This window comes from Megalobrama amblycephala, linkage group LG11, assembly GCF_018812025.1.
Source record: "Megalobrama amblycephala isolate DHTTF-2021 linkage group LG11, ASM1881202v1, whole genome shotgun sequence".
In the NCBI taxonomy this organism is placed as follows: Eukaryota; Metazoa; Chordata; class Actinopteri; order Cypriniformes; family Xenocyprididae; genus Megalobrama; species Megalobrama amblycephala.
The window spans coordinates 13469659-13494471 of NC_063054.1; the positions used below are offsets into that span (position 1 = coordinate 13469659).

At 36.3% G+C, this 24813-nt stretch overlaps 1 protein-coding gene across 2 annotated transcripts in view; it reads left to right on the forward strand.

The window, feature by feature from the left end:
* The first annotated feature begins 1563 nt into the window (after positions 1 to 1563).
* ankrd6b (ankyrin repeat domain 6b) overlaps positions 1564 to 24813 on the forward strand; it is a 44952-nt gene continuing 21702 nt past the window's right edge. For both annotated transcript variants that reach the window (XM_048206223.1, XM_048206224.1), the window contains exons 1-4: positions 1564 to 1789; positions 12490 to 12756; positions 20104 to 20202; positions 24523 to 24621. In XM_048206223.1, the coding sequence (XP_048062180.1) occupies positions 12631 to 12756; positions 20104 to 20202; positions 24523 to 24621 (324 nt within the window). In that variant the 5' untranslated portion in view covers positions 1564 to 1789; positions 12490 to 12630. The remainder of the gene's footprint in view (positions 1790 to 12489; positions 12757 to 20103; positions 20203 to 24522; positions 24622 to 24813) is intronic.

The following is a 24813-nucleotide window of genomic DNA, read 5'->3' on the forward strand; positions in this document are numbered from 1 at the left end:
ACAAGTAAATCCACTTAACCAACTAATTATTCTTTGACAGCGATGCCATAGAAATGTACAGAGAGCTACCGCAAAATGGAAGTTCAAAGACAATTTTATAAAGATGGCGGCGCGCTCGTTTCTCTGGTAAATAAGGGGTGCTTCTCAATTCTTATTTGTGCATCCTCGTTTCCTTCCTCGCGTCTTAGCTCCACCCCTTCAGGATGCGAGGGAAGGACGCACGGAAAAGATGCGAGGATGGAGGAATTGAATCAAGTGAAATGATATATCCTCGCTCTCTTTAGCGTCACTTCAAAGCGTCATCAGTTGCACTCGAGGAATCTATCCACATGTTGTTAAAGTTTGGTTATTTAAACAATTATAATAAATATTAATAAAGCAAGATGCCCCGTTGAAATATATGAGGTATAAAGTTTATTTAAACTGTAAAAGAAAAGCATACATTTAAATTATTGTGACAGATATGAAGGGGGAGGAGAATGTATGCCTGCGTCAGGTTTCTCGACGAGAAAGACCCGCAAAGGATGCACCGGTGTATCCTCACTCATGACTCCTCAGAAAGCCTTCTCACTCCTCGATCCTCGCCTCCTCGCGGTGCAATTAGAGAATTGATATGTCCTTCAAGATGGCTGAGCTCGATCGTTTTCCGGGTCATAGGATGGAGGACGGAGGAGCGAGGAGACGAGGAGGGATAATGAGAAGCACCCAAGGTCTATACAAAACAAGACTTCATACTGTCACACAGCCCAGAGGAGTATAAAAGTTAATGACATGGTTTAAACAAGAAACAGCTGAAACTAATAAACTAATAATGAGCAGAGAGTAATGGGAAATGGAGTTGAGGAATAACAGAGTGTGACAGTAAGGGACAAGGCTGCCATCGGCTGGCAAATTATTGCATCCGCAAACATTTCATGAAAATATATAAAACTGATATTTTTGGTTATGTTACTATACTCAACAGCTTTGGAAAAATATTGACACATTTATTTATCCATAACTTTTAAAGACATTATTTTTGGATACTATGATTGGGACTCTACAAAAAACAATGCTTGCTTTGTTATACATTTAATTTATCTTCTTTACAAATTTTATATCCACAAATGTAAGTTTGCCACCAACAAGCCAACCTTTCTTGTCTTCTTGAAATAATTTAAAATATAGCAAGCAGAACGACTTAAATTTGCAATGACTTTAATTTGTATACCCTAATTGATGTATAAATTAATACCTTACCCTAGTGTTCTTTTTCTCTGCCTTCTTTTTTTTTTTGTCTTTTTCAGTCTTTAGTTATTTATTATTATTTATTATTGTTAATTATTTTTTTCTCCTCTGTATTCTGATGACATTGAACATAGCGTGGATAAATTTTGTGTATTGTATACAAAGTTGTGTGTTATAAACATGTCATCTCTGTATTTTTCGTATTGATAAAAAAATAAATACATTTTTCAGAGCTTCGTTCATTAATATTAATTATGTTATGCGATTGGATGCTCCATCAGTGACCACCCAACGTCAGTGTCCACTGATTAATAATCAAATAAGCTTAAGCCTTCGCCATAGTAGTGTAAATTCGCTGTATGGTTGTAGTGAAGTCTGTCTCTTCACCGCTGGATGGCACATGTATACTCCTCCTCCTCACTTCATTGCGCAGTTTGGATCATGTTTATCAAGTGCTACTCTTTTCCCACGCATCAATTTTCGGAATTTTGCGCGTTTCGGGGGAAAACGGAATAACACTTTGTACAAGGAAGAGTTCAAGTCACCGTGCTCTGTGTGAGAGGTAGGTTTTAATGTATATTATCAGAGTTTTGCCTTGTTTGCTTCGGGATTTTTGTTTCGTTTATGTGCTCATCTTTGTTCAGTGCTGTTTTAAACCGCTGTTTACTAATCCATACAATAATAAGTTCGGGTAGTTAAGAGCAATAATCTTCTCTTCTCTCACAAGCAATCGTGAATAATAATCAGGCTGACGTGCTGTGGTTGCTGGGACAATCCAGAAGAATGTGCTAGACAGCACTAGCTCACACAATCTCTCTCCTTACACACACACATTCAAATGTAATTGTTTTTATATAACTTTACAGCTATTAATGTTAATACCAAACCTAATCCTAACAGAACTTTCTGAATTTTTAATAAAACAAACAACAAAAACTTTTACTAACTTTTTTTTAATGATTACGTCCCCAAAATAAAGTGTTTTTTTTTTTTTTTTGTATGTATGTATGCATGTACCCAGAAGTGATTTTGGTCACTTCTGGGTACATATTTATCCCCAAAAAATGGTTAAGTAGGTACACCCACAGATCTCTATTGTTTTAAATGACGTTAATGATTACTGCATCTAATACAGGACAAAATTTGGCCTTTAACTTTAATTATGAAGCCTTTTCTCTTTGAGCACAAACTACAAAAAAAAAGTTAAAAATATATATATTTTCCCCCCCTTCATGTTACAACCAAACATTCCCTTCCCAATTTACCATGGTAACCACCATAAAACCACTGATAAAATACTGTACTAGCTGTACCAAAGTAATATACATTTTACTGCTTGGTATGAACCACCAAGTTTATTTATAAATTTTATTTTTTTATGATTTTACATTAGGAATGATATATATATAAATATATATATATATATATATATATATATATATATGGTTCTTCTATGACATCGCTGTAAAAACACCCTTTTACAGCCTGTATTTCTAAGAATGTAGTAACTTTTGCCACTCTGTGGTTACCATGAGTTTTCAGCAAGGTGTCCAATATCTGGCTAAGGTCAGAAACACATTATTTTACATGTAAAATCTGACACTTTATTAAAGTAAACTGGTCATCCACACCTTTATTCAATTATGTCTTTAAAACTGGGCATGAAATTATTTATTATAAACACAACTGACCTCAGTTTATCACAATACAACCATATGCTGATCAGTAAGTGTTGAGACATTTAGTGTCTGAAATAGACCCCCCCCCCCCCCCCCCCTTATTGTTTCATTCAAATCCTTTGTCTGATGGAGGGGTTTCTGGCTCAGATAAAGGGTGTGGTGATATCAGCCAGACTCTCTATGTCTAGATTGTTTCTGGTATTGGTCATCTGAAGAACAGATCATATAACTGTCTGCTATCATATTTGAAATCCATCAAGTCAAGTGGTTCATAGATTTGCAAAACTCAAAGCAGTGTTATTGTTGTTATTATTATTATTTGCTCTAAAACATTTCATTAAGTTTGTAGGAGAGACAGATCTTCAAATCAGTTTGCTTGAGTTTCAAAAGGTTTTGAAACATAATATTCAGTTTTTTATTTAAAGAGTAATTTAAATGCGAAAATACTGTCTCACCATAGGAATTAACATTATACCATATTATTTGTTATACATATTATCCAGGACAGAGAGAGAGATTGATTTTTTTTAAATTTTGCAACTAAAATGAATCATGTTGTATCTTTAAATGATATGGAAATAAGCTTAATTGACATGAAAATAATGTCAGAAAATGGTAATGTTCCTAAAAATAGGTTTATTTTGAAAATGAAATATGAGTTGGACATGTTCTTGACAGGTTGCGTGTGATTTTTGATAAAACTCAATATTATTTAATAGACTGTATGCCTCTGAGCTACACAAACTCCAGACATTTTCTGGCAAGAACTTTTAGCAGAGTTCCACCTCAAATCTTCTGAATAGAGCTGAAAAATGAAACTCTGGCTGTATGTTGCCACAAGGAGAAAGGATTATGACTAACCTTCATAGGGATAAGGTTTCAAACAGGGAAATAATGAAGATCTCTTAGGAAAAGGTGCGTAGTATAGCAGTCTTTTTTTTTTTTTTTTTTTTTTTTTAAGATTTACGCAATTTAATTAATAGTAATGTAATTAAACGTAATAGTAATATTAAAGACAATGAATAATTCTTGCGTATTTTAATTGGATAACTGAACAATCCTTAATCAATTATTCACTTAAAATATGCAAGGCTTATACAATTTAATTTGATGGAATTTTACTATTAATTATATTGTGTAAATCGTAAAATAAAGGCTTAATTTTTTGAGTGTAATTAGGTTTTATTAGTTAACATTAGTTCACACTTTAGTTAAAGTGAACTAACTTCTACAGCATTTATTAATCTTAGTTAATGTTAATTTCAACATTTATGAATGCATTATTAAAATCAAATGTTGTGTTTGTTACCATTAGTTAATGGACTGTGAACTAACATGAACAAACAATAAACAGCTGGATTTTTCTTAAAAGTGCCCTAGAATGTTTTTTCACAAGATGTAATATAGGTCTAAGGTGTCCCCTGAATGTGTCTGTGAAGTTTCAGCTCAAAACACCCCATAGATTTTTTAAAATTAATTTTTTTAACTGCCTATTTTGGGGCATCATTAAATATGCTCCGATTCAGGCTGCGGCCCCTTTAAGTCCTTGCGCTCCCCGCCCCCGAGCTCGCGACTATAAAACAGTGCATAAACAAAGTTCACACAGCTAATATAACCCTCAAATGGATCTTTACAAACTGTTCGTCATATATGCGGCATGGATGCGTCGGATCTTGTGAGTATAGTATTTATTTGGTTGTTTACATTTGATTCTGAATGAGTTTGAGGCTGTGCTCCGTGGCTAAAGCTAACATTACACACTGTTGGAAAGATTTATAAAAAATGAAGATGTGTTTTGGCATTATACAGACTGCAAGTGTTTAAAAATGAAAATGGCGACGGCTCCGTTAATATAGTAATAAACGATAGTAACTTTAACCACATTTAACAGTACATTAGCAACATGCTAACGAAACATTTAGAAAGACAATTTACAAATATCACTAAAAATATCATGATATCATGGATCATGTCAGTTATTATTGCTCCATCTGCCATTTTTCGCTGTTGTCCTTGCTTTCTTACCTAGTCTGTTGATTCAGCTGTGCACATACTGCCTGCCTTGTCTAATGCCTTGAACATGGACTGGCATATGCAATTATTGGGGGCATACATATTAATGATCCCGACTGTTACGTAACAGTCAGTGTTATGTTGAGATTCGCCTGTTCTTTGGAGGTCTTTTAAACAAGTGAGATTTACACAAGAAGGAGGAAACAATGGTGTTTGAGACTCACTGTATGTCATTTCCGTCCTCTTGTTATTCAACTATGTCAAGGTAAATTCAATTTTCAATTCTAGGGCACCTTTAACTAACATTAACAAAGATAATGTAACAAATGTATTGCTCATTGTTAGTTCATGTTAGTTAATACATTAACTAATGTTAAGAAATGAGACCTTATTGCAAAGTGTAGTGTTACCATATTATTATTTTCACAATATAAGGAGCATTTTTAGCCTGACCAGCATCACCCATAAATAAACCAATAAGACCCTTAAATAAAATACTGGGTTCGAGTAGCACAACTACTTCCACGTTTTTCTTACTATGGCTCAGGCATTTGGAGAAGCAATGTCTGGCTGCCTTCTCATTAACAGTTTAACTCGTCTCAACAGGCCACACCACCTCTATTTTAGTGAAGCCGGACTCAACAGGTTCTGGACTGGTCATTGAAGCTTATTTGCCAAGAACCTCCCATTTAGAGAGGAAGAATCTGCCTGACATTTTTTTCTCTTTGTGCACACCTCTACAGTGGTGCTGTTCTGGGTCATTGGATATTTTGGTCTTTAGCTCAAACAAGTTTTATGAAATATTGGAATATATGTATAACATTTAATTAAAAAATAAATATACACACAAACACAATTTTTTTTGTTAGGTCTTCTTCCACATTGTCCATATTCAAATCTAGGTTGAAGACACATTGTTTCTCTTTAGCCTATATAGTGTTGCCTGAGATATATAGAAGTTTTAGTTGTATGATTTGTTTTACTTCTGTGAGTCTGTTATTCTATTATAGGTTGCAGTTTTTTTTTCTTTTACTGTATTTTCCTAATTGTTGTATGGCACTTTGTTTTTTTTTTATGAAGAAATCTTTCAGTATTAATGAAGAATGATATGTTCTAAGAACTTTTAGTGCTTTTTTTAACACTGCATATAGTAAAAAATAAAAACTGTAAAAAGTTTCTGCACTACTAGCGGGTGGTTAATACGATAATATGTCATAATTTAATAATATGTAATTTTTCAGAGTTAAATGGTTTTCAGGGCTTTTAGTTGTTGCTTGCAGAGAATGATGTCTTTAATGTTTAATGATGTCAGATTAAATTTGATAAGTGCAGTTTTACACTCTGAACCTTCCTCTACATCATACTCGTGTTTCTCTCTCACAGGAGCATAACAAAATTAACTTGTGTTCAGATGCACACGTCTCTTTTTCTGTTCGTATTATGAAAAGGAATCTGATTAGCGGTAATGTCACATTGGTGATGAGTGAAGATGATGGAGGGCAATGCGATTGTTAATGGACAAACTGAGCACCATCTTTTATGGATGCTGAAAAGATATTTGCATTACTGTTATTTTCTTCATGTCCTCTAAGAGATGTCAAATGTTATTTAAAGGTCCCGTTTTTCGTGTTTTTTTTGAAGCTTTGATTGTGTTTATAGTGTGCAATATAACATGTGTTCATGTTTCGCGTGTAAAAAAACACAGTATTTTTCACATAATTTACTTATCTGTATACCGCTGTTTCCACTGTCATAAAAACGGGCTGATGACTTCCTTGTTCTATGAAGTCCCTCCTTCAGAAATACGTAACGAGTTCTGATTGTGCCAGCGGTTCCTGTGTTGTGATTCGACAGCTCTGAGCGCACCGTGCCCGGAAAAGTCACGCCTCTTACCATAACGTGGAGATGCACGCGCTCAGTGTTATTGTAAACATGTCTTTAATTTTACCCTATCAATTTGAGCCGGAATCAGACCCGGTGATTGGACTGCGGGATGAAAATAACAGCGTTTCGACGACATGGCGACAAACACACTCTACAAACGCAACTCTTGTGTATTCCTGTGGGCGGAGGTTAGTCAAAAAACTGTTTTAGTGACGTCATTAAAGAAGGAAGTAGAGGGATGTAGTCCAAACTGGCCGTTCGATGTAGGCGACTTCTGTTAAATAAAATATCTCGCTTGGCATTGAACTTTGAGCTTTAAAATTTTACAGATTTTATTTATACTCTAACAACAACATTACACACTAACTAAAGTTTGAAACATGGGATCACGAAGAACGGGACCTTTAAATATTCCATGATTAAATGGATACAAATTTACAAATAAGTACATTGTGAAGTGTGATTAGTTGACTTTACTTTTAAAAAAAGCTCGAAAACGATCTGCATTAGGAAACTTAAGCTTCACTCTAATTGAAAATCTGAACATCTGAAATATCTGAATCAAACAGACTTTTCCAGTCTAATTTCAATCACATGTTTTTCACATTTTCTAAATTCTGTTGTTACCTATGCACTCCTGCCTGAATAACATATGCATTTCAGTCAAGCCACTTTCGTCAAATGTATATTTATTACAAATGATAATGCATACAGTTAGTGTTGGCGGTATGAATCTGTTCTGGGCAAACTCCACATGCCTGTCCATGCAGCCCTGCTTGGACAGAGCGGGGAGAGCAGCAAGTCAAACCCCCCTGGGGTACAGAACAGATCCAGTAAACATACATACATGGTTACAGTCACAATACATTAGTGTTGTTTAAACAGCAAAATACACAGGGAGAAAATAAAATTACTGTATGCAAGACAGTCATAACAGACAACAGATTAGGTTAAAGTACCCAGATAGGTGGAGTTGGGGATGGAGGAGGGAGTTAAATGCAGCGTGCAGCTAAGCAATAGAGAGGCAGAATGAATGGGCATTTAAATGAACCGCTGTGATGGGTGTCACAACTGGATTGGTAGGCGTCATGAAACAGCTGACTGTCAGCTGGTGCGAGCTTGACTGACGTGGCCTGCCTGAACTAACGCGATGCTTGATTTAAATTTTATATGGACTGGTTAATGTGCTCTTGTGCCTGTCACTTTTTGTAGATAGTTTTGTTACTAAAAGTGTTCTCTGTGTTCCTAACATGCATATTCAATGGCGAACCATGCTGGAGTTCACATGAATTGTACTCCACATCTTTTGAAGAGTTCATACAAAAACATTCACGTCATCCAAACTGACCTGGCTGCACATCAGAAGTGCTAGTGTGAATGAATCCTGAATCAACATCAACACTTACATAGTCAGACTAGAACCTCATTAAAGAATTCAAACCACCAAGTTCAGTAGTTAGTTGCATAAACTGCTTAGGCTAGTCTTAAAAGTTAGTCATCTAATTTTTTTTTCTTAAATACTGGTCCTAACTTTTTAAAGTCAGTTACATAAAAGGTAAATCGGTCTAATTTGAATAGAAGTTTGAATAAAAGTAAGACTGGTTACGTCTTATCTAACTGATAGTTGGTCAAACTAGTTCTTAAAACAGTCTTAACATAGTGGCTAAGTTAGTGCAACTGACCCCAGAAAACGTCTAAAAAATGTCTTAAAAAGAAGTGTCAATATGAGTAGTAATGTCATAAACAAATTAAGTTAAACTTATACTAATAAGTTAACAGTGAGTGCAGCATATCTGATAAACTATCATTATTTTTAATGACATTAAAGATATTAAGATAATGTGTGATGTGGGGTCCTGGTAAACCCTACGTTATGGGGACCAAATGTCCCCACAAATATAGTAATACCAGTAAATTTTGACCTTGCGGGGACATGTTTTGGTCCCCTTGAGGAAAACGGCTTATTAATCATATAGAATGATGTTTTTTGAAAATGTCAAAATGCAGAAAGTTTTTTGTGAAGGTTGTGTTAAGGAGTAGGTTTAGGATTAGGGTGTTAAAATATAGAGTTTGTAAATTATAAAAATCATTATGTCTATAGAAAATCCCCATAAAACATGGAAACCCAAAGTGTGTGTGTATATTCATAAAAGTTCTTAAAAGTTAAGAAAGGAATGCATAATTCTGTGGTGTTGTCTTGGCCAGTGACAAGCTGGAATTGAATTATTTTGGAAGCTACCGCTTTTGGCAGTTACACAAACGGCTCATTTCACAATGCCCAATGTCTCAATGTGCTTTTCTGTTGTTTGAGAATTAAGCTTTACAAATAAATTTTTTTGCATTCTCCTAATTCTCCCAATTTTCAACATTCTCCTAAAAAGTTAAGAATGTTTTTCCCTTTTCCTTTTGGGAAAACATGAAACAGCTGTATTTACGAGCCACTGGAATGTTTCAGGTTGTGGACAGGCCATTGTTTAGGGTTTGCTATTGTGACCTTAACATGAAAAATCCTCCTCCTGAGAACCCTTCAGAGACATGGAGGGCTGTAAGAGCAAGTGTGGCTGAGGTGTTGAGGATCTGCCTACACTTGCTCATGTCAGTTCTCCTCTGAATTATTACCATAATGCATCTGTGGCCATTTCAGTGGTCATCAATATAAGTAATAAATCTCTCAACTGACTTTGAAGTTCTTGACTATAAGGACTGGGGGTTTAGACTGGATATTGCTGTAGCTTTGTACATATCAAAGCACTTATTTAATCAGGGTTGTATGTAGGATCAGTTACAACCGTTTATGTTGATTTTAAGATATTAATGCTAATGTTAATGCTGCATAGTATGTCTTAGGGATACTGTCGGGAATATGTCGATCATTTAATTGATAAAATTGTATCTATGGTTGATTAAGCAAGGTCATTATTAGAGTGCTTACATTTGCACGAAAAACATGTGCAGTAGACACAAAGAAAAAATGAAGTGAGTGTGCCGTAGTTACATATTCTAATCTAAATGTGTTAATGTATTCAAGCCATGCAATGGATTAGGTAGGCTAGCCCTTTATTTCAAAACATGATAATTAATCAAGGGTCCAAAAAATAATTGAACAAGGGTCCAAAAACCCTCCAAACATATTATTTTAATGAACATAGGAACTACTTACTTGTGTAAACATCACAATAAACGTACATAGAATAAACAACAATAAGATCCTGGTGGATGAGTGATGATCTTTCAGCGCTGTTTCAGCTGTGCACGGTAAATCAAGACCTGTCAATCTGAGCAATCAAACAAATCCAAGCGTGCTCATCTATGATGGCATTAAAAGTAAACCATCCACTTGTTTCTGATGCTGGGATACTTCTGAAATCTGTACAGAGACGCAAACAAGCTATTTAAACTGGACGCGTCAAAGCAAACATTCTTTTACTCTTCCATTTGTTCTGTTGTCAGCAGACTCAAGTGCGTGGAGTACGACAGAAATCGAACATGTATCTGTATACTGTATCTAGAGTAGACAGCGTCAGTGATTATAATGGGTTCTATTTGCTTTTGACGCAACGCTCACATCCAGTGTAGGCAAATGTCACCCGTTAAATGACTGAACGCCAGTGGGCGGGGCCTGTGGTGCAATGATGTATCACTATTTGTCTGTGTATTGCTCTGGAGGCAGTCATATGCAAATGTATTTGCCCATGTGACATCACAGATCCTGCAATATCAAAAAAAGCTGTTTTTGAGCTAGATTTATAATGAGGAGGACATTTTAAGCACTGAAACTTGCAGGATGTTTTAAAGGATTAGTTCACTTTCAAATTAAAATTTCCTGATAATTTACTCACCCCCATGTCATCCAAGATGTTTATGTCTTTCTTTCTTCAGTCAAAAAGAAATTAAGGTTTTTGATGAAAACATTCCAGGATTTTTCTCCTTATAGTGGACTTCAGTGGACTCCAAACGGTTGAAGGTCAAAATTACAGTTTCACTGCAGCTTCAAAGGGCTCTACATGATCGCAGATGAGGAATAAGGGGAATTTGCTTATCTAGCAAAACGATCTGTCATTTTCTAAAAAAAATTATATACTTTTAACCATAAACACTTGCCTTGAACTAGCTGTCGTCTTCTTCTCTATTAGATTTCCGGCAATGTAGACACTGCTAAGTGTATTACTGCCCTCCACAGGTCAAAGTTTGAACTAAATTGTCATATACAATATGCTAGTGCAAGTATACAATTTGTTCAAACTTTGACCTGTGAAGGGCAGTAATACATTTAGCAGCATCTACACTGCCGGAATTCTAATAAAAAGAAGAAGAAGAAGAAGAGAGCTAGTTCAAGACAAGCGTTTATGGTTAAAAGTGTGTGTGTATATATATATATATATATATATATATATATATATATATATATATATATATATATATATATATATATATATATATATATATTATTATTATTATTATTATTATTATTATTATTATTATATTTTATTTTTTTTTTTTTTTTTTTTTAGAAAATGACCAATCGTTTCGCAACGATAAGACCCTTATTCCTCGCCTGGGATCGTGTAGAACGATTTGAAGCTGCACTAAAACTGTAATTTTGACCTTCAACCATTTGGAGTCCAGTGAAGTCCACTATATGGAGAAAAATACAGGAATGTTTTCATCAAAAACCTTAATTTCTAAACATCTTGGATGACATGAGAGTAAGTAAATTGTCTTGAAATTTTAATTTGAAAGTGAACTAATCCTTTAATGGCACAAAGATCTTATATGTTAAAAGATCAAGGCAAATTTGATTTCTCATGTAATCACCCCTTTAAGAGGCCATTTGTGCCTGTCATCAGAGGTGTTGAGAACATTAGGTGCTGTGCTTTAGTGCATGTTCTTTAGTTAATTTTAAGGATTCAGATCATTAAATATTTTTTTTTTTTTTTTTTTTTTTTGGCGTACAAGTATTTTTTTTGGCTTTATAACTGTTGTCATTTGCTGACCTTGGGGCGTTACCCTGTGTAAATCAAGAGAAAGTGTCAAGAAAATTAATGCACACAGGAAATACTGCATGTGCCCCTGAGTCAAACACAACATGATCAAATGACATATCTCAAGTCTTTACCAATACCAGGTGTAACCAGGGTCAGCATGAAATGAGTCTGTCAAAGCTTGTGCTGTCTGTAGCAGCTGCCATTTTGTAGATCTTTCTGTAGAATCATAGCTTTAGAAATGCATACCTTTTTTTTTTTTTTGCTGCAAAATGTATACTATATCTAATATAGACTATATCTAATCTGTCCGTCCGTCCTGTCCAGCTTTATCTGCATACATACTGTATTTATTCATCTTAATTCTTAATGTCAACATTTACTAATTTTTAAAATCAAGTTTGCATTTATCATTAGTTAATGCTCTTTGAACTAACATGAAGAAACAATAAACTGTATTTTTATCAAATAACATTAACAAATATTAATAAATTACTCTCTTCTAGTTCATGTTATTTAATATATGAACTAATCTTAACATATGAGACCTTATTGTAAAGCGTTACTGATATATCAGTTGATGTAGAGCTGACAACTCCACAAACCTTCCTCTTCTTCTGTGTCACATTGCCTGTAGTTATATCCACTCTTACTCTGGAAAACTATTGCTGCTGTTATGACAATTGTTTCCTGTTTCTTTACAGGCTTCTCCAAAGGACATGAGGGTTAGATCCCTCCAGAAGCTGGACATCTATGCTTCCTCCCCCCTCTCATCCCACGGTAGAGGGACTCATTCCTGCTTCTGATCCTAAAACCTTCCCCCTCCCCAAGTCTTTCCCTAATTCATGAACCAGCAGGATGCATCATCTGTGCGAGCTCTCTCTGAGCGTCTCCTCATAGCCTCGCACAAGGGCCAAGCTGATCATGTGGTTCAGCTCATCAACAAAGGGGCCAAGGTAGCCATTACCAAGGTCAGTATAATGCTTGAGTAATCTTAGATGTTTGAATGACAGTAAAATAACTTCTGAACCTCACTATATAACTGTGTACATGGCATGAGCAACTTTCACTTCTATACAGTTCTTGGCGTTAATATTGCATCTTAAGACCCTGGTCTTACCTGTTGTAAATGGCACACTTGTGGTCAATGGCTGTCGTATACACATGTCTATGAAGTCCATTCATTCAAAAGGCTTGTCCTATTTAGGGTTGTGGGAAAGCTGTAGCCTTTCCCAACATCTTGGGCCGAAAGAAGGGAAGCCACCCTGGACAGATGCGTACCTTTGAAGTCCCATTTGTGATTAGACATCAGAAGGTGACTCATGAGCACCCACTTTGTGTCTGCTCTGTTCCCTCGATACATGTCCACGCTGGCGCTGGCTCCTCAGTGGAATAGTTCCTAATAGGGGTGTGTGATTTTGACAAATTATATCTCTATATTTTCTGGGGTTTTTATCAATAACGATAATTAGATGATATTTTGATGAGTATTTTTTCGTGGTGGTAGCTTGGCTGATTAGACATGTCTATGACAATTGACTCACAAAGCTGTTCATATTCACATCACAGAAATGGGCATTTCTACCTGGATAAGGGCAATATAATAATACCTTATTAAAGGTCCCGTTCTTCGTGATCCCATGTTTCAAACTTTAGTTAGTGTGTAATGTTGTTGTTAGAGTATAAATAAAATCTGTAAAATTTTAAAGCTCAAAGTTCAATGCCAAGCGAGATATTTTATTTAACAGAAGTCGCCTACATTGAACGGCCAGTTTGGACTACATCCCTCCACTTCCTTCTTTAATGACGTCACTAAAACAGTTTTTTGACTAACCTCCGCCCACAGGAATACACAAAAAAGGGGGCGTGGTCTTGTTGCGCTCCCACGGAGAAGAGCAAGAGTTGCGTTTGTAGAGTGTGTTTGTCGCCATGTCGTCGAAACGCTGTTATTTTCATCCCGCAGTCCAATCACCTTTGTTTGGCCTTTCCAGGGACGCTGTACTTAGAGATCAATGGTTACAATTTATGTTTAACTCGGTTCCCGAAAATTATAATCCACATGTAAAACTATGTGCAGCACATGTTTACAATAACACTGAGCGCATGCATCTCCACGTTATGGTAAGAGGCGTGACCTTTCCGGGCAAGGTGCGCTAAGCTGCTGTCGAATCACAACACAGGAACCGCTGGCACAATCAGAACTCGCTACGTATTTCTGAAGGAGGGACTTCATAGAACAAGGAAGTCATCAGCCCGTTTTTATGACAGTGGAAACAGCGGTATACAGATAAGTAAATTATGTGAAAAATACTGTGTTTTTTTACACGCGAAACATGAACACATGTTATATTGCACACTATAAACACAATCAAAGCTTCAAAAAACCACGAAAAACGGGACCTTTAAATGTATGTTTCTTCTATGTCAGATTCTTACATTTAACAAATTTAGTAATAAGACACTGTGGGCCCTATCATATACCTGGAGCAATGTGACGCCAGGCACGAAGCAAGTGTTTTTGCTAGTTTCAGCCTGACGCAGTTATCATTTTCACGTCCAGTGGCACGTTGTTTAAATAGTACTCGCACCCGTCTGTTCGCACGTCTGAATAAGAGGTGTGTTCAGGCACATTGTTTGTGTATTGCTATTTTGAGGCAACTGAAAACGACTGTGTCATTGACCAACAAAACCTGGTCTAAAGTCAGTGGTTTTTGTTGTTGTTGTTATTTAAAGGGCGCATTAGTAATATGCGCCTATAGGCGGGTGCACAACATGCGTACACTCTGCTTGTTACACACTAACATTTTTTATATTGAATTTGATAAATTAAACAATTTCTTTCTGGAGAAGCGCTCAGTCTTTCCCCTTGCAAATTCCGCCATGTAAATAGCGAATCCGCCATGGTGCAAGCACAACTAGGAATAGAAGATGAGACTCTGATTGGTTTATTGCACGTTACGCCCAAATCACACCCATGACTCATTAAGAGACTAGGTACAACCCTTTTGGACCATGCACCTGGCGTGACGACCATTTTTTCCGTCGTGAAACTAGCAAAAGAGGATTTGGACACACCCTAAGTGCACCTGCACCATGCGCTTCAGACCATGCCCTTACATCGTTAAAATAGGGCCCTATGTGTTACAAATCAAATGAAATCAGTATCAGCAAAATCCTTTTTTTTTTATTCCGCTAGGTGTCGCAGAAACTATGTACTTTACCTAAAATAAATGGTAGTTTAAATATGAAACTTCAAACCGCCAAGAGGCAGCAAGTCACTCTCTTAATATGTGAGTCATTGAGTCATTCATTCAACTGATTCATTCAAGCAGATGATTCATTTATGAATAAAGCAAGTGACCTGTCTTTATGAATGGGTTATGACCTGGAGGAGGTCCGCGAGAATGTAAGAAATCAGGATATGTAAATTCCAGGAAAAGTGTGTACAGATTCCTAAGTTCTGTGATGGTACTGAAATAAATAAGTCCTTATATATAAATAAATTAAGCAGTTTGGGCTGCTTGGTAGGTTTTGCAGTTAATAAACAGTCCTCAAGAGAAAAAGTGACATGCCAGTTAATGAGGTTAGTAGCTTGGTGCATAGAGAAGATGGTGGGCGATGGTTGCTAAAGTCCTGTCAAGCTTCAGGATGGCAGAGGGCAAGAGAGTGTTACAGCTTGAGGGAAGAAGCTGTCGTGGAACAAAGAGGAGGGTCCTGGTCTGGACAATGCTGGCTTTTTGATTGAGGGCAGAGAGGTTTTGAAATGCTTTGCACTTCCCGAACCAGACAGTAATGCAGCTGGTCGCCACATGCTCTATGGTAGTGAAAGATGGGAGCAAGTTATGCCTTGCTACATAGGAATTAGAAACACTACTGGGCTTTCTTTGTGGAAGTTGTGTTGAAACTCCAGATAAGTTATTTGTGATGTGTACAGCAAGGTATTTTACGGCTTTAGACCAATACTAGTGCCACATCCTGCAGAAACCATTAATAACAACCTTACCATTTTATTGCACCAATAATTAATGTAAATGTAATTACATTAAGGCTAAGTTATTATGTACTGACAGTGGGTCTGATTTGGGACAGATTGTTTTTCTTTCATCAAGCTCTTAAAGTCACCATGAAACAGAAGTTGTGATAGTCTATTCTTCCCTATTGTGTCGGTTATACTAGTAAAACGGCTTCTGGAACAAGAACAAATGTATTAGGTATCAGCAACAGCTTGGTAACAAGCTGCTACTCATTTCAAGTTAATGTCATTGTCATTGCAAAATTTGACTAATTTGGAGATAGACACTATAAGTGTGTTGTTTTAATAGGGGAAATTTAAGGCTTCATGTCACTGTCTCCACTCATGTTATAATCAACTAAACATTGTTTGTTTTTATTGTTATATGCATTTGCAGTTTTGTGTTTCTGTCTGTGTAACTGGAAATGGGAGCTTGTGAAATCTTGAGATTGAGAAAACTCTTATTATAATTTGTCAGTATACTTTTAAGGCAGATGAACAACCTAATCTGCTGGACCAGGGCTCTGAGCATTCTCAAAGACCCCACCAAATCTGGAAGGTGGTACAGACATAGCCGAGCACATACCTCTGGTCTTTTCCCCTGAATCATTACATAATAACTCCCACTAATACTGCACGATACTGTATATTTGAATCTCCAAATATAAAGATAGTTTTGAGGGGTCGCACTGTGCGAGTCTATAAGCAGTTTTACACTCATCCAGGCATAGGTATGACAGAAGATCTGCCAACTTTGAATTACTGATTGTTGTTTGTTCCTTCCCTTCATACATCCGGGATTATTTGGACACACTTCTCTTCTAGGCTCTTCGCTCATCCTGTGAGGTGATTTTAACATTCAACTAGACCAGGGTTCCCAAACGGGGTTCGTGAGTTCATGAAAAGCTAATAAATAATTAAATCAAACGTAACATTTAAAAAAAATGGGTAAGCACAATTAAACAAAATAAAACAGAAATAGTGAAATATCAAATCAAAGGCTACGATTTAAAAAAAGTCTGTTGCTCTGTGTGTTTCAGAGTGTTTTCAGATCAGCTCGGTTCACAGTAAATGCTGTGCATGCGCTGTGAGTTAAACACACATATGCGCTAGGTTTACTTACATTCACATTCACACAATTTCCAACATTTTAGTGGACAGACGTTTACAGCATTTCAGCAATATTCTGCCAAAATAAAAGCTTGATGATTTGACTTAGTTGGTTCTTGTAAAGAGAGAACCCAAGTGTGAGCACCCATATTTTAAAATAAACCATTAAAATAAAAAGCATGCTAAAAAAAAAGATTAGCTGTTTTGTCTGTTTACATGTCATGTGGCAATTAATCGTCATCAGATAACTGTGAATATGTAAATGTGTCATTAAATTATTGAAAATCTTACCTTTAAAAAAACTTCTCAGGGGGTACTTAAAGTAAATATTTTACATTTTAAGGGTTTCGGCTGCCAAAAACGTTTGGGAACCCATGAACAAGACTATTTCAACACCACGTTTTAGTCCTGTAATATCGGTCACCCCCTTTATGTGTTTGTCGTCACTTCTTGATCTCATGGTGTTGTTCAGAAAGGAACCTTTGCAGCCTCTCACAACCCTACTGCATCTCTTCACTTTAGTTTTCCATCAGTTTCCATCATTTTTTTTCATGTCTGCAAACGTTGCTGCATCTGACCTGAATTCCACCCTGTAATCAACACTAATGCCCTCTGCCCTGTAGTAATAAAGATAGACTTCCATTTAAATACCCTATTCAGTCACTGTTGTTATACAGCAGCACCTGTTGAAGGTATGTGTTGTAATTTAAGGAATTATTTTCTATAAAGGATATACCAGATATTTCAGAAATATGCTATGATCAAACTCAGGGACTTGAACTTTAGTCATTATAACTTACAATTATTTTGCACAGTAGCAATTCAATGAAAAGAATGCTTGACAGGATGGAAATAAAGATTTAAAATTAGCTATTATTGCTATGAGTTTGAGAACTAGATTGATTGTGGTTTTTTTTTTTTTTTTAAATATTGATATTATCAAATGGATTTCTATAATTTGATCAAACAACAGATCAAGCATTAAGCTTTTAGAATGACAATCTAAATATAATAGCACAGAACATGACAGAATTCATCAGATTTAATGGTAATAATTACTGTGCTGTTATTTCCCCCAAAACTACATCACTTCCTATCACTTCCTGCCAGATGATGTCTTTCAGGAAGTGTTTTTTCCTTAAAGGTCCCGTTCTTCGTGATCCCATGTTTTAAACTTTAGTTAGTGTGTAATGTTGTTGTTAGAGTATAAATAAAATCTGTAAAATTTTAAAGCTCAAAGTTCAATGCCAAGCGAGATATTTTATTTAACAGAAGTCGCCTACATCGAACGGCCAGTTTGGACTACATCCCTCTACTTCCTTCTTTAATGACGTCACTAAAACAGTTTTTTGACTAACCTCCGCCCACAGGAATACACAAGAGTTGCGTTTGTAGAGTGTGTTTGTCGCCATGTCGTCGAAACGCTGTTATTTTCATCCCGCGGTCCAATCACCGGGTCTGATTCCGGCTCAAATTGATAGGGTAAAATTAAAGACATGTTTACAATAACACTGAGCGCGTGCATCTCCACGTTATGGTAAGAGGCGTGACCTTTCCGGGCAAGATGCGCTAAACTGCTGTCGAATCACAACACAGGAACCGCTGGCACAATCAGAACTCGTTACGTATTTCTGAAGGAGGGACTTCATAGAACAAGGAAGTCATCAGCCCGTTTTTATGACAGTGGAAACAGCGGTATACAGATAAGTAAATTATGTGAAAAATACTGTGTTTTTTTACACGCGAAACATGAACACATGTTATATTGCACACTATAAATACAATCAAAGCTTCAAAAAACCACGAAAAACGGGACCTTTAAGAAACAAGATGTAAAGAGATGATGAGAACATAGGTAAAAATATCAAAACACTGATCCAAAGAAACGTTTTTTTTTTTTTTTATGTTTTATTGCATAAAGGAACAAATGACAAAACACCTGGAATATTCTTAGTAGATTTTCATATTATAAGTTAGTGCTGCACCTGGAGACATGACAAAAATGAACATCCACTCAAACCAAAGTAGTGAGATGTACACTACCATCCAAAAGTTTGGTGTCAGTAAGATACACACATATATATATATATATATTTATATATATTTACACTTTTTTTTTAAGAAATGAAAGAAGTTAATACTTTTATTCAGCAATGATTTATTAAATTGATCAAAAGTGACAGTAAAAACATTTATAATGTTACAAAAAGCTTTCGATTTCAGATAAATGCATTACATTACAAAATCTCACCTTATATAAAACTTTTGAATTTCTTGTGAATATATTTTAAAATTTAAGATTTAGTTGAATATTTTATCGATTGTATTAAGATATGGGGACATGAAAATGCACTACATAATAAAAATGACCTCTCTGATGCATGACATTTGTTTGAAAAATAGGACAGAGACAAGTAAGGAAAATGTCACAGAAGGCCTTCAAGCCATAATTGAGGTCAGACACGAGACGATATAACAATCTTTATCTCATACAGTTAAAGGACAGATAAGAAGATAAATAAATTCCTAAGAACTTGCTGGCAGCCTCAAACCAATGTTTTATCTTTTATTTAGTGCATTAATGTTTTATTATTGTGCTGCAAATATACTAACATTACAATATTAAAAGATTATCTGATAATCTGTTTTCTGTGCAATTATATTAAAACCAGCTATTTTGCCATGCAAAATCATAAGAGAGGACATTTACATCATTGTTTGTTTGCATGTTATGTCTAATATTCTGGGCTGATGTATGTTCCATTAACACTATAAATACAGCAGCCAGAACACACTGTGTGAAATGGGCAGCCTGACGTGAGTGTTGTCTGTTACATAAGTCACAGCTCTGATGATTATTTGTCTTTGTGACATGGTCTCCTGGCTGCAAGTATCATAAGGCTGGTCCTCTGGGAGATTAATCAGTGACCTAAAACAGTAGAAAAGAGGACTGATGATGTCATATGTTCACCCTGTTGGCTAATGCAAATTCAAGTATCACATTTTTATTTACTTTCACTTATTATGTAATTGGATTTTTGCTTCATGACATCTGCAGATTTGCTTTGCATTACAATCACACTTGCTGTTTGGTCATTTCTGTTTTGTTTCACACGCATTTACTGGCTTGCCCTTTATTCAGATTGTCTGTCTGCATGTGTTTCAGTGCCTGATTGTGTGTGGTGTTTTCTTGCAGAACGGCAGAACACCTCTGCATTTGGCTGCCTATAAGGGCCACATTGCTGTTGTGAGGATTCTGCTTGCTGCTGGTTGTGACCTGGATATTCAAGATGATGTGAGTATAAAATGTTTGCAGCATTTTCATTTCTGAGCAAAAAGCACAAAGATCTGCTCTTATAAAAACGATCATATCATTGATGACCAGTGCCGTCGCTAGGTTTTCTGGGCTCTCTGTGCAATTTCATTGGACAAAGTCATTGTTGATGACTAAACTTTCTAAAAAAGACTTAACTATGGCTATGTTCCAGGGTTATTAGAGCTAACTGAAACTAAATGTAAAAGCTTAAATAAAAATGTTTTGATGCTTGTAATAAAAATAAATGTTATCAAAACAAACTTATTTTATTTCAGCTTGTTGTCAAGGCAACGTTTCTAATTTTCAACTAAGTTATTGATGCATTTATAACATCTAGGTTGGACTACTGTAATACGCTCTATCCTGGTTTGCCTAAATCAGCTGTAGATCATTTGCAAATGGTACAGAATGTGGCAGCCAGATTACTGACTGGCACTAAAAAACATGAGCACATTACACCTGTGCTTGCCTCTCTTCACTAGTTAACTGTTAAGTTCCATGTTGATTTTAAAATTTTGCATGGACTTTCTCCTCAGTATATCTGTGATCTTCTCAGCCTATACACTGCTTTAAATTTTGTCTTTTTATTGAGGGTGAAAATTGTCCTTTTTTTTCATTCATGATTCAGGCGAGTGGAGCTCCTGACAGTTTGAGGATCCACTCAAGTTAGAAGGTTTATTCACAAGCTCTTAGTATAAAGTTCAATTCAAGTTCTGGTTAAAAAGTATAGGCAAAAATAAGTGTTAATAACCTCTATTTTTTTTTTCGGAATGAAAATGTTACAGAAGTCGGAGTGAACCGATTGATTTTTTTTTTTTTTTTTAAGCCCTGGTTTTAAGATTTATAAACGTAGTTATGCATGAATTTAGATGGATCTTTGTGATTGTTTCACCCACTGCTGCTGTATTCGGAGGTCCTGAGGAATTTTTATGGCGGTCACAGGCCAAAAACTTAGGAGTTAGTCTCTACATGTTTGAAGGGCAGAAACAGCATGTGGACCAATGAGAAGTCCTGTCCTTCCCAGGCTTGATACCAGAGGTCATCTTCTTGCCCTCTAATAGGTGTCTGGCTGTTGTCCTAGCAACTTTATCAGATGGCGTTAGACAGTTTGTTTTTGTTAGTCCACCAAAATCCAATCAAAATGTAGCAAACCTTGGTCCACTGTTATGGACAGAGAGGGGCCTGGCCATAAACTGGGCCCTGGAATGTGCCGTTCACCACAACATTATCTTAAAATATTAGGATAAGGATGATGAAGATGAAAATGAAAATGAAGAGAGAGCAAAATGATCAAAAATTATTCAAATGACCTCTCAAGTAAAGTTTTGCTTGTATAGATCTGTCACCATAACACTTATGAGTTTAAACACCTCACTTTCCCTCCACTAACTACCTTGAAAGTGACGTAAATGTTGGATTAACTACTTTAGTCAGGGTAGTGCCATATTTATTTTCTGACAGGATTGAAAATGAGGCTGATAGAATTACAGTGTGTTCAATGGATTGTACTATCATATGTACTGTTATTTAACAACATACCGATTGTGAAAATTATCTACGATATGATCCTAATGATCTAGGATTTTTATTCAGTGCATGTCATTGTAAAGACTAAGGGCCCTATTTTAACGATCTAAACGCAAAGTGTAAAGCGCACGGCGCAGATGCACTCAGGGCGTGTCCAAATCCACTTTTGCTATTTTAACGACGGATAAACGGTCCGTGCGCCGGGGCGCATTTTTGAAATGGGTTGTCCCTATTCTCTTAATGAGTAATGGGCGTAACGTTCAATAAACCAATCAGAGTGTCATCTCCCATTCCCTTTAAGAGCGAGATGCGCTCGCGCCATGGTGGATTGCTATTTACATGGCGTACACGCGATGAGTCAGTTAATATATATGTGTGTGTATTGGCACGATTGTTCAATTAATTAGCCAATTTCGTTCATCATTATAAGTAGTAATAGGCTGAATTGAAAATAGGTAGCCTAATTCTAATATATGCAATGACTATTCATTATTACAATTTTATATTTATGTAGCCTACACAATAATATTCTTTTACACTGTAATCCTTTTGTTTTTAATATTTGGCATGTTTGTGTGATGCGCATCCCTGTGTGTAATAAGTAAAGTCAACGCGCACTGTGGACGCGCCCAGAGGCGCAGTTTCTACCAACGTGCTCTAACAACAAAATATTGCGCCATTGACTTTAGACTTTAGACCAGGTTTGAGTTGGTCTATGGCGCAGTCTATTTTCAGCTCCTTAAAATAGCAATGCGCCGGCAATGCGCCTGAACACACCTCTTTTTTAGACCAGCACGCCCATGGGCGCACTAACTGGCGCAAATGCATTTACTAATTTAAGGACGTGGCGCTGAACGGGAAAACGCGAACGGCGCTGGACGCAAACTAGCAAACACACTTGCGCTGCGCCTTGCGTCGCATTGCGTCTATCCCTCACATTCTTGTTTTCATCCCTGTTAAAGTCTACCTTGACAGGATATTGAGGTCTATTTCGATTTGACTGTTCAGACTAAAGTCACATTGTTAAACACCAGACCTATATCTGATTTAGGACCTCATATGGAAGTGGCCCAAATCAGAATCAAAAATACCAGATGTAGTTTGTGCTGTTCACACTTAAGAAAAACAGATTTGGGCCACTTTTGACTGAATGTAGCTTATGACTATATTTAAAGGTGCCCAAGAATGCTTTTTCACAAGATGTAATATAAATATAAGGTGTCCCCTGAATGTATCTGTGAAGTTTCAGCTCAAAATACCCCATAGATTTTTTTAAATTAATTTTTTAACTGCCTATTTTGGGCATCATTAACTATGCACTGATTTTTTTCAGCGCGCCGGCCCTTTAATTCGCGTGCTCCCTGCCACACGAGCTCTCGACTATATTACAGTGCATTTACAAAGTTCACACAGCTAATATAACCCTCAAATGGATCTTTACAATATGTTCGTCATGCATGCTGTATGCATGCTTCTGATTCTCTATGAGTTTGAGCTATATGCTCCGTGGCTAACGGCTAATGCTACACTGTTGGAGAGATTTATAAAGAATGAAGTTGTGTTTATGAATTATACAGACTGCAAGTGTTTAAAAATGAAAATAGCGACGGCTCTTGTCTCTGTGAATTCAGTAAGGAACGATGGTAACTTTAACCACATTTAACATACATTAGAAACATGCTAACGAAACATTTAGATAGACAATTTACAAATATCACTAAAAATATCATGCTATCATGGATCATGTCAGTTATTATTGCTCCATCTGCCATTTTCGCTGGTGTTCTTGCTTACCTAGTCTGATGATTCACCTGTGAGATCCAGACGTACTGGTGCCCTTGTCTAATGCCTTTCATAATGTTGGGAACATGGGCTGGCACACTTAAGAAAAACAGATTTGGGCCACTTTTGACTGAATGTAGTTTATGACTACATTAAAAAAAATAACCCAATAAACTAGTAATTGGGTTTTTGAAACATTTATATTGTGCAACTGAAAAGTCATAAATGTATATGCACATTTAAAAGAATAATTCACTCAAAAATATACACCAGTTTCCTTCCAAACACCTATGACTTTCTTCAATGGGACACAAAAGGAGATGTTTTGAAGAAACTCCAAATAAGAGATAAAAGCACCATTACTCATGTGTTATATTCAGGTCTGAAGACACATGAGGAAAAGACCACAGCAGGATGGTCTCTGATGGTCTTTTGTAATCTATAATTTTAGTATTTCTCATTCACCTTGATGATGTCCCACAATACAAACTGAAATTTGTTTTCATGAACCTTATCTGTGTTTGGACAACCATGCCATTTTTTGTTGTTGTTTGTTTTGCTTTCTCCACTTGATTTTACAGAAGGTCCACTACAGAAAACTGAAAACATTTTAACCATTAAACCATTAAACCATTTTCTGCACATCTGTTTTGAATCTGTAGCAAACAAAATCTTATTTATCATCACTTTTAAATCTCCAACTTGAAAGTGAATCAAGATCTGTTTTCTTATGACCAGAACCAGAAATCTGCAGGAAAGACTGTTCCAAACCAAGATTGGTTTGGAACAGTCCTTGTTTTATAATGGCAAATGTTAGATCCCTTTTGCAACATGGCAAGGAGCCAGTGAGAGTAACACACACCGTTGCACCTTTCTCTAATGTGCTATAATACCTGCCCCATAAGTAACACACTGTGCAGCCAGACAGCAGAATCAGTAAAGCATGGCTTGACTGATGTTCAAATTATATATTGTTTTCCTTGCTACCAGGGTGACCAGACAGCCTTACACAGAGCAGCTGTGGTGGGAAACACTGATGTCATCTCAGCTCTCATTCAGGAAGGATGTGCATTAGACAGACAAGACAAGGTAAATATACTATTATCTCTCATTCACATATGCTAGATAAAAATGTTACTATAGCAGGAGTTGCATTGCTCTGTTTATATTTCTTTTTACTGCACATCAGGGCCGTAGCCTCCAAAGAGTCACAAGTCCAACCACCAATAATTAGAAATGACCAAATTGCCACCCCTAAGTATTTGAAATTCTTGCACTGCT